This window comes from Porites lutea, chromosome 5, assembly GCF_958299795.1.
Source record: "Porites lutea chromosome 5, jaPorLute2.1, whole genome shotgun sequence".
NCBI classification, from domain to species: domain Eukaryota; kingdom Metazoa; phylum Cnidaria; class Anthozoa; order Scleractinia; family Poritidae; genus Porites; species Porites lutea.
In genome coordinates, this window is record NC_133205.1 from 45,151,878 (window position 1) to 45,163,472 (window position 11,595).

General features: G+C 38.6%; 1 protein-coding gene across 2 annotated transcripts in view; it reads right to left on the reverse strand.

The window, feature by feature from the left end:
• LOC140938733 (sushi, von Willebrand factor type A, EGF and pentraxin domain-containing protein 1-like) overlaps positions 1-11,595 on the reverse strand; it is a 42,856-nt gene extending 31,261 nt beyond the window's left edge. The window contains exons 1-9 of one of the 2 annotated variants that reach the window (XM_073388247.1): positions 11,374-11,595; positions 11,141-11,287; positions 9,637-9,810; positions 9,142-9,315; positions 8,485-8,670; positions 7,671-7,844; positions 4,806-4,985; positions 4,022-4,198; positions 3,632-3,799 (exon numbers count right to left, since the gene is read on the reverse strand). In XM_073388247.1, the coding sequence (XP_073244348.1) occupies positions 3,632-3,799; positions 4,022-4,198; positions 4,806-4,985; positions 7,671-7,844; positions 8,485-8,670; positions 9,142-9,315; positions 9,637-9,810; positions 11,141-11,287; positions 11,374-11,452 (1,459 nt within the window). In that variant the 5' untranslated portion in view covers positions 11,453-11,595. The remainder of the gene's footprint in view (positions 1-3,631; positions 3,800-4,021; positions 4,199-4,805; positions 4,986-7,670; positions 7,845-8,484; positions 8,671-9,141; positions 9,316-9,636; positions 9,811-11,140; positions 11,288-11,373) is intronic. The other variant, XM_073388248.1, reaches the window with a different exon arrangement.

Here is an 11,595-nt window from a genome sequence, read left to right on the forward strand (position 1 = left end):
TATACTATACTATACTACACTATACTATACTATACTATACTATACTATACTATACTATACTATACTATACTATTTAACAATTATTGCACGAGGGCGCGTTGGATATGAGATGATAGATAGGTTATAATCATCTCATATCCAACAAGCGCGAGTGGAATAATTGTTTTATTAAAAACGCCCACAAAATCTCGTTGAATCTCCCCGACAAGAACAAACCGGAAAAGAAAAGGGACTTCCGCCATTCACATGTCACACGTCTATCAGAACTGTCAACGCGCGAACGGACTCGCCTGGACTGCATGAATGAAAAATCAAAACATTGTAGCGATGAACATTAGTTTTTAAAAACTCATCGGGATTCTAGGATTTTACACTGCAGAACAGCTAAAAACACCTGGCAGATAATGTGAAAGAAAAGAATTTTTAAGTGACAGCCGTCGAAATTACTGTGAATTTGGATTTTCGGTGCAGTTATAAAAGTAAGAACAACGGAGAAAAACTATTACCTCGGTCGCTTGTTATGAAGTTGTTTGGAGCCACAAGCTGGTTTTGCTGAACGAGAAAAGAAGCTATACTGCCGCCTCGATTGCTCTAGTGAATGGCTGCATAGCCTGTATTTGTAGCTGGTTACTTGAGATTTATATTCTTGATGTCGGATAAACATGCTGCAGTTATCTATCGGCGAGTGACTCGATCGACGAATGGCTTCGCGATCATGAAGAAACAACACTTGCCTTCTTTCGTAGCTGGTCAAGGTACTTTAGTTCCATGTATTTTCATGTGTTTTTCGACAAACTTTCAAACAAGCTCTTGTGGCTTTTTTGTCTGTTTTTGTCTTTTTTCTTCGACGAAACTGCATTTCTAGTATTCTAAGAAATGAATTAAAAAGCTTTGCTTCGGGCGCCGTTCTATCCTTCGCGAAAAAAATTCTCAGCTAGCTTCCAATTTTAAACTGACGCGTACACCGACCATATATGGTAAGCATGGTATAATAGCTCATATACCATAACGGCTAAGCCAATCAAAATGCTAGAATTGCATTATCCAATGATTAAGTTTTTAATAAACTATACTATACTATACTATACTGTACTGTACTGTACTGTACTGTACTATACTATACTACGCTACGCAATTTTTCTCAACTTCCCCTGTCTAATAGCTTGACATATGTTTACTGTGTTGCTTGCTTATGTCCTTCTTGTTTTTGTTTTTTGTTTTTTTTGCTTGTTTTGTGGTTAGGGATTTGTGTAGAAGTGGATGTAGATAGAATTACTATCTTATGATTTCCGCATGGTGTTGACAGGCAAGTGATCGCGTGGTTGAACTGCAGTTTCCCCTAAAATTTTCCGTGCCAGCCATTAATATTGTTTCGTCGGTGTTTAGCTTAGCTGATTGTACCTTGGAAAAGTAACTCTCGACTCAGGAAAATTGGATCTAGGTCTAGTTTCAGCGGGTTCTAATGGCATTGCACCATAGACCGGTTTTTGCAGACAAGAAGGTGATAATTTGTGCATCATGGACCGCGAAAAAAGTAGTGTTTTGCTAACTATTTAAGTTGTTAAGTAAGCCTTAACCAGGCACTCTTTCGCTGCAGTTCACTCAACTTGAAAATTTCTGGACTGAAATGACACCGCTTTGTAACTTTGCGAAGTCAGTTTACTGAATAAATGTTCCAAAATTTGCGTCATTTTAAATTTGGACTCGTTGGAATGCTTCTAGGGGCCATTAACTTACTGCCCGGCGTCAGTTAAAGGCTTAATTTAATCGGCCTTTGGATGAGTTTTGCTGTTTTAAATTGTCAGGTAGTAGAATGAGTTGATATTTTTGCTAACCGGTTTTCAAAAATCCAGGTACAATTACATTGATGATTATTCGAGAAAATAAAATTATTGATCAATTTCCGACTCCGAAACATTAACAAATCTGGCTGCCATTTTGAAAACTGCTAGCCTTCAATGTTGATTATAGCGGGATGAAGCGAAGCTCCTAGCCAATCATAGGGCTCTATTTTCGATAGTCATCAATGTAATATTATAATATCATACTATGCTCTCTATATGGCCAGTGTACGCGTCAGTTCAAAATTGGAAGCTACCTGTCTGTGAGATTTTTTTCGCGAAGGATAGGAATGGCGCCCGAAGAAAATGCAATTTCACCGAGGAAACAAACAATCAAACAAACAAAAAAGCCACAAAGTTTATTTGAAAGATTATCGGAAAACATATGAAAATACAGAAAACTCGACCAAGCCGTGAATACCTCCACCAAGATAAGTATTGTTTCTTTATGATCGCGGAGCCACTCGCCAGTAGATAACTGCAGCCTGTTCATCCAACGTAAAGAATATAAATCACAAGGAACTAGCTACAAATACAGGGAATGTAGCCATTCACTACAGCAATCCAGGCGTCAGTATAGCTTCTTGTTTCGTTCAGCAAAACTAGCTGGCGGTGTCAAACAAGCTTTGCATGAGTTTCTGAATGGCGATAGAGGGAATAGTTTTCCTTTTGTAACTGCACCAAAAATCCTAATTCACAGTAATTTTGACAGGTGCGCTGCAAAATTTTTTTTGTTCTCATTATCTGCGAGTTTCTTTTAGTTGTCCTGGTGTGTAAAATCCTAGAATTCCAGAGAGGTTTTAGAAGTGTTCATCGCTGCAATTTTTGATTTTTCATTCATGCAGTCCGTTCGATAGTTGACGGTTTTGATAGACGTGTGACATGTGAAAAGCAGAAGTCCCTTGTCTTTTCCAGATTGTTCTAACAAAATAATGATTCCACTCGCGCTTGTTGGATTAAAGCCAACGACGCGCGGAGCACCTCGTTGGCTATCTACCATCTCATATCAAACGCGCACTCGTGGAATAATTGTCAGCTATACTATACTACTATACTATACTATTCATTCATTCATTCATTCATTCATTCATTCATTCATTCATTCATTCATTCATTCATTCATTCATTCATTCATTCATTCATTCATTCATTCATTCATTCATTCATTCATTCATTCATCTATCCATCCATCTATCCATCCATCCATCCATCCATCCATTCATCCATCCATCCATTCATCCATCCATCCATTCATTCATTCATTCATTCATTCATTCATTCATTCATTCATTCATTCATTCATCCATTCATTCATTCATTCATTCATTCATTCATCCCGAGCGAAACAGTCCACCTCACAGAACTTAAATTTAGTTATCGTAAATCAACAAAATTCCTCTCCAGCTTTCCCTTTTTATTCCTTTTCCGTCTCCCTGACTTCGCGACGCACTCCACTATCTGAAGTCCTGAAACAGGCTAAGTTCCCCTTCCTTCTCTTTTAATCACCCCTCCCATATGTCTCATTCTTCACATCCAAATTATTAAACAATAGACTGTATAAATTAATCAGGACGGTAACAGGTCATGTGGACTGATTTTTTATGGATTATTCATGTTCTAGAGGTTTTGTTTTTGATCTTCAGTTACGTGGCCTCCAACTTCATGTGAGCATTTCCACCTTGTGTTCTAGTTCTTTAAGAAGAACTGATATCATCTTCATAAAGAAGCTACTCCAGCCCTTGGGGGGGGGAGGGGGGGGAGGGGGGGGCTTTAAAAAGGATTTACGGTACCTTTGCAGCTAGGCTTGTTATTATCCCATAGACCATCTGAACACTTGATTGCTGCCACGCCCTCCATGACGTGATTTATGGGGCAAGTGAATCTAACTGTTTGACCATGACGAAAATCTTGGCCGATTCTGTATCCTTGGTAAGGAATGCCCGGATCTTGACAAGGGGCTGTGAAATAAAAGCGAGATCGACATTTAAATAATACGGGTATTTAAAAGGCTACTTAAATCTGCACGGAAAGGAAAGAAATCGTGAAAAGAGGATTTGTGGTCACAACTGGGAATGGAACTCAGGACCTCCCGCAAACAAGCCCGCGCACTAAACAACTTCGCTAACTAATCCCTCTCTCTAAATGTTGAAATTAATTCCACAAATACTGACTAAACGTACCAAAACATCGCGGAAGGGGAGAATTCCAACTCTTATCAGCTTGACAGTAGGTAGTATCAGTTCCTTCTAAAATATAATCCTTATTGCATTCAAATGTCACCGATCCACCGTAAAAAAAGCCTTTCTTGATAATCTGTTTTCCATTCGCTGGTGTGCCAGGATCATTACACTTGACAACTGTTTATAGAAATATGCAACTCGTTATTTCTTTAAGTCGTCCCTAATTACAATATATAAAATAATAAATGGTTTGAAATTGCAATAATATCCAGACAGTCAGACACAAGCAGGCAAGAAGAATCGAGTAACATTTAACAGAACAAAAAAAAGCTCGATTGAAAAATAAGCACCAAGTGCAATAGGTATCTGTGTAAGGTGAAGTAATGTCTTAGATCTACATAGTGTGAGTTTTCTCCCCGTTTTGATGCTAAAATAAAGACTTGAATTAAATCAAAAACAATAGCCCTAACTATACCCGTCTTCCTCATTCTTAATCTCTATGTTACTTCTTAAATAAGATCCTTCTTGATTAGTTATATTTGATACATAAAATGGTTTCCTTATAAGTGATAGTACAGCGAAAAAGCATATACCAAATGATATCATCAAATAATCAAATTAGAATTACTTAATGAAATAAAATACACTCGTACAATAAGAGGTCTATGTAACCAATAACATGGACAGTTTAATCAAACCTAAATCAGAAGCACGTGAACTCATCGTCAAGAATAATTCTATTCAGGGTTGTACTTAGCACGACCGGTTGTGATAAAGTACTTACTCTCGCATTTTGTGAGGGAGCCGCTCCATTGGCCATCGCTTTGACAAGTCCTTATTTTTGATCCTTTCATTTCATAACCCGGAGATTTGCATTCGAAAACAATTCTATGACCATAGGTGTAGGCCACTCTTTCAATAATGGTTCCATCAACGGGTGCGTTAAGAGGACCACAATCCACGGCTACAGCACAAGAAGAAAGAAAACCTCAACATCGGAACGGGTGGGAATTGGATATGGATAAAAATGGAATGGGGTGGATGAAGGATGGATGAATGGGTGGATGGATGAATCAATAGAATAGAAAACTTTATTTGATCACGGTGACTTTTATAAAAATTACAGTAGATTGCACTTTTACAATATTACAATATTACTTTTTAAAATACATACTAATATGTATATCAATACCTTAAGTATTTTTATTATTCATTCAATTATTATTATTCATCCCCGATTCTGACTGGCTAAAAGCACGCGCATAATTCACCATAACCAGATACTGATGACCAAATATGGACGAATTTTGCGATTAGTCAACCGATGACGTCAAAAGTGCTGCTTCCTTGCAGGTTAATGCACCATTAACCGAGAAGACCTGGGCACGAAGTTGAGTTGTGTTGGTTGTGAAAACAAAAATGTCGGACATTTCACTCGTTCCAAGAGTAAGAACTAGGCGAAATAAAAGCTAAAAACATTGCAACAACATCAAAAAGACAACTCCAAGGGCGACATCTGCTATTAGGAGAATATTTGCGGAGCTGAACAACCCTAAACGTGCACTATCGAAGATGAACTTAACATCGGTGGAGGTAAGCATCAGATAACACCCTCCTCGATCTCCATAAGATTTTCAGCCTCATTCATTAATTGTTAATTATTAACTATCTATGAACAAAATAAAGTGAAACGTTTGATTACAGTGTGAAACTAAAAATCAATAGAGAGATCGAGGTATTGTAATTTGTTTTTTAAAGCTCCAGTGGATTATATATCGATGGTCCGATGTTACTTGCAAAAAATTCTTCTAAATAGTATAGGATACCATTAAAAATCTTAAACATCATAAGAGTTTTTTGTTTGTTTCTCCTCTCTTTAAGATTAGTTCAACTGAGCCTACTTAACAATTCAGTTGTCGGGGTCAGGTAATCAGCACCTGTTATTATTCGTGTAGCACGATTTTGCAACTTTTGAAGTTTGTCGATGAGACGGTCTCTGATGTCGTCCCACACAATACTACAACAGTCAAAGTATAGTTCGACAATTGACTGATTAACACCTATATTATCAGGTTGTAAGTAGAAACAAATGGTCTAATCTTTTTTAAATCTCCTATACCAGATGATACCTTTTTCGAAACACTTGTAATATGAGAGTCCCACGTCCATTGCCAGAAATAGTGGACATTTCGCGCCCGTGATTAATTGTCAGCGGAATCTCATTTCCAAAATGGCGGACAAAAATGATCGTAGTTAGGGAGAGCGTATCCCCTGCGATTTTTTAAATAATTTGAGCTCCGTGGATTTGTTTTACGAAGAAAAAAGCTGGAATGAAACAGCTTGCAAGAAAATGTTAGGTTTATACCCGGCCGAGCGGCTGATAGCAACAAAACAGTACGCGGCTGTACCTTTCGTGACATTTTCGTGACATTTTCGTGACAATTTTGTTTTAATACCTAGCCTGGTAGGCTTATCGAGGACTTTTGAATGCCTGGAACCTAGTTTATATCCCGTGAGGCATCTCTGGAGTTGTAGCAACAACCAAAATGGCGATTCGGTGAGGTTTGGAGTTGTGAAGCTTTGTCCGACCGAAATAAGTCATTCGCAACTATGGCGTCCATTACTGGACTACAGATGGAAAACTGAGGGAAATAATGCGCCTTTGGAAGTATTTTCCAGTGCAAAAATCGTCCTTTTAACGACTGTTTTGGAAACATCTTCCATCGCAGAAGTGATATGGAGTCGTGCAAATTTACTTCTGTGAAGGGTTTATCCTCTAATCGACGAGTATTTCGCATGACTTCGGCAAGATTTTAAGACAATGTATGGAGAAATGGAGCGTACAACGAGAGATAAAAGTGGCTACTTCGGGAAGTAAGTAAACCTACTTCTAATTAGCTATTTTTAACCCAGATGCGAAGGTTGCACAGCACTTAACATGTTTCGAGTCGTGCACCGAACACCCGTGAACTCATAATCGATATATTTGAAAAAGTTTCCTTTTCTCCATACATTTTCTTATACGAATTCGCAGCCATTGTGGCCTTGGTGCGCACGCGCAACCGCCATCTTGTCCCTAATTTCTGGCAATGAGAAACTCGTCAATTTCTACACCTAAACATTTGCTACTGCTACTTTTTTTTTTCTTATGAAATTCCGTTTATAAGGAGATCGATCTCTTGTCCTTGTGTGACAGCAGCAATTCTTTGCCCCGTGCGTTCCATCTTAGTTATTTTACAAATGTAAATAGTGATAGATTTGTTCAAAGGCTAGCTTTTCAAAGACCCTGGGTATGGTTGATAAAGCTGATATTGGTCTATAGTTATTTGGATCCTTACGTTCACCCGCTTTGAACACTGGGGAAACCTTTGCCAAATTCCAGTCATCGAGAAATTAAATGGATGGATGGTTGGATGGATGGATGGACGGACGGACGGACGGACGGACGGACGGACGGACGGACGGACGGACGGATGGATGGCTGGCTGGGCGAGAAAAACCAGTGGCAGAAGTACAATTTTACACCCAACGCCACTGCCACATTACATATAAAATATACGACAACTGTTTGTCACATAAAATGGAAACATTCGTTGGGGTTTCGAGGCACATTGCCTTAAAACACATTAAACAACAACCCATTACTTACCATTACAGGTGGGATCACTTCCACTCCATTTCTCGTTTGCCTGACACTGTCTGTAAGCTGGTCCCCTTAGTTTGTATCCCTCATCACAAGTGTACCGCACCTTTTCCTTGAACGAATACACGTAACCAATGATTTTCCCGTGGGAAATAGCTTTGGGGCGGCCACAGCTTTTAGCTAGTATATAACAGTTCAATGAACGTAGTTGTTAGTTAACCGTTTTAAATTATTTAATAATCTTTGAAATCTTGAGGGCAATTTAGGGTGACACATAATTATTTATAAAGAACTAGCGCAAAAACTATTAAAGCGTTTGTTCTGCTTACTTTGTTGAACATTGTCTCAATATTTTTTTCAGCCTGCGGCCTATTTTGGGAAAATCCCAGAAGTACTAGGAATTAACTGTCTCCAGGACTTGTCAGCCTACATTATTATAGGAAATCACCGCTCGTGTGATCAGTAGGTACCTTAAGTTAGTGCACACTTTGATGTCGTCATGAAACGTTTTTGTTTTTGTTGTTGTTGTTGTTTTTATTTATTTTTTAAATTTTACTGTCTCATAACGTTTTGGTACCAGGTGTACTTATGATCAAATCTTCTTAAATAATAATCCTTTAGGGGAGCCACAGCTAAATTAGACTCGAGATGATTTATTGCGGAGTGGCAACATCGTAAAATTCGCCCAGCAGGTTTATACATTCCATAGAAAGTGCGTGCTATAAGTACCGTGTATACACCCTTTGAACGACAAAGACAAAACTTTCCTCAGGAAAAACGTGTTTAGTTAAAGTATAAGGACTACAAAGAAGAAACTCACGTGAACATGTAATTCCTCCTGTCCAAATGTCGCCTTTCTTACATTTCAATGCTCCAATGCCACTTTTAAAGTATCCATCTTTACATTTGAGTAAAATAGTATCACTGTGCTTAAACTTTTTCGGCATTTTTCGCGGGTGGATAACTATGGCCTCATCTGGAAAACGAGGAGGGTTGCATCTTGGAACTATGTAAGAATAAAACAATATGACACGGTATTCAAATCTTATTATTTTATTACTTTCCAAACGATTTTAAATTTATGACACTACAATGGCCGACGGAGCCGCTTTTTCCATTTGCAGGGCAAAGCACTGCGACCTCACACGCTCTGCAGTCAGCGCTCTCATACTGGGAGAGCCAACCCTGCTGTGTTCATACTTCTTGCAGTCCTTTCCTCCCTAGAATTTTTCTCTCGTTGTAACCCCACGTTCTCTCAAAGTTTACGGGGTAATGGGGAAAAGAAAGATTGTTTTGTAATACTCGCAACTTTTTTGCGCACAGGCTTGCCGGGATACCTACCCCAAGGAACTTGAAAGATAAATAAATAAATAAATCTATAAATAAATAAGACGGACTGTAGAATTTTTGTGCCCGTTATTTGCCCGTCAGTACTTCACTAGAAAAAATAAATGATAACAAATAATATCATACATACGTTCACATTTCGGCTTGGAGGCACTCCACCTTCCATTATTCTGACACGTCATCCTGGGTGAACCCACTAACTCGTAAGCATCATAGCACCAATAAATGATAGTCTTCCCTGCTTGAAACCCGTCATAACGCCTATTTCCAAATGCAATATCCCCTGGATCATCGCACATTACTCCTAAAGATTTTCAATGATACAACAAAACCCCGTTTTTTAATAATACGGACAATGAGGGGGCCATAGAATTAGACAGGGTCCACATTAAAGGGCTGGCTGACGTACTAAGCAGGTTAAATTTAGTGAAAATGTAATGGTTTCTTCCCCCAGGGACAAAGCAAACTGTGCATAATAATGAGGTGTCCTTTGACTGTATGTAAAATCAGTGAAATTAAACCAGTTCACTGATGATTAGCAAACGGATTTCATTACTGCCACCTACTTTCTTAATAAACTACAGACTTCACCTTGGTCTAGTCGTATCAGGCTCGATATACTCACTGCATCTAGCTTTTCGTCCGTCCCATTGTCCTATTGCTCTGCATGTCCGTGTGGCTGAGCCACGTACTTTGTATTGTCCAGTACACCTATACGTCACTACACTACCAAAGTTGAATCCTTTGCTTAGCCTCTGTTTCGAATTCTTCGGTTTAGGTGGAGGCTGACACTTAAGGTCTGAAATGAAACGTGGTTATTTAAGTAATGTGAAACAGATCGTTAAATATAGATTACCTCATATATTACAATGGAGGGTGGACTTTCCCTTTTTTGACCTCTTTTTCTGAAAGAACGCCACAGATTGTATTTAGTCCTAACAAGTTTAAAAACAGCTTTTTGTCCTTTCAACAGAGTCAGGGTTTCAAACAGGCGACACTTTTTAAAAGTCAAGAAATACACATGCGACTTTATGTTCGATGGAGGTGCTTGCGTTATGAATAAGGATCATCAAGGCTTGAGTACACTTTGTGTTGTATTTTGTATTTGAAATTTATTCATCACTAAACCCAAACTTTGGTCATATGCGGGTACGGTTAAAAAGTGCTGTATTTGGTTGTGTCAACAAAACTAAGGGCGTTAAGTAAAATAAAAAGGGAGAGTCGAAACTGCCAGTTCCCAATTTTTGTGTTTTCAGAAAGAAGGATAGAAAAGATAGAGGGTAGAAAAATGCAAAAGAATTGAACTGGATCATAAATCATAATACCGTAACTGCTTTTGTTTATCCGTAAAACACTTATTGTTTCCTTTTAGTTCTTGAACATTGGGCCCGCGTGGCCAGAAGGGAAAAAAAGAGGTAAAAAAAGGAACACCTTTCCCAATGATTATAGCTCCGGTCTATGACGACTAAGGGACTGTCGTCTGGCTTAGCGCAAACAAAGAGTATCTACTATTGTGCGAAGCCTCCAGCTTTGATGCTGAACACACCTAGACAGCCTGTGATCTTTTCCCTTGCTTTACATTATATTTCTTTTTATTTAACGCCAAAAAAAAATGCTTAATTTCATGGATTATAACGCTTTCAGGGATTTCAGGGCAAAAAAATCTATAACCTTTTCCCAGAAAGTCTATTATCGTTATTAATAAGGATCGCACAAAATACGCAAAGATTTTCCGCGGACAATCGTTCCTTGATTTCCCACATTGAGAAAAAATCGGAAGTGTGCTCGATCTTCATTCTCATAGGATATCTTGAGTGTGTCATTAGTCACGCGTTCAATCAGCAGTCACGCATGCACACATAGAAAGAAACCAACAGCCCAATATGATTTATTCCACCAGTAGTTCTACCTGAGTTGTAATTGGTGCACAGTGAGGAGTCGATACATTTTAATTCCAATTTTTCTGGACAATTATGCTGCTGAGGCTGTGCTCGTTGATGACAATAGACTGTCTCGGTGTCCTCACTGCATGGCGGCGTGTTAAAGAAACAACTACACTTAATGTTTAGTAACTTACATCACTACCAAAAGATGAATACTATTATTATGAATTAAACATGATTACTTACTGTCTCTAACGCAGCTCATCCCACAGTCTCCATCGCATAAACACTTCTCGTTTGACTTGCAGTCACCGTTCGATGTGCAAGTTCTCTTAGTACAGTATCTAAAAGCTTTAGAATTTGTTCTAGGGCACTTCGTCGATTTCGCAGAGTCTAAAAAGAGTATTGTATTTAATATAAGACATTGATAAACCAAAGACTGCGGTAGAAGGAAGTAAAGAGTGAACGTAAATCCTCACCTTTTTTTCTGTTCTTGCTGCAGTCTATTACAGGATAAATAAGGGCCAAAATAACGAGTACATGGACCTTTTTCCACATATTTCACACAAGTTACTATCCGACAATACGGACTCAAAGAAGCAGTTTTTTTGTGGCGACTTGATTGCGAAGTTGACAACTGAAACGCTTCGCCACAGGCGCTCCTCAAATTACTGTCATTTCTGATTACGTACTGTCACAGC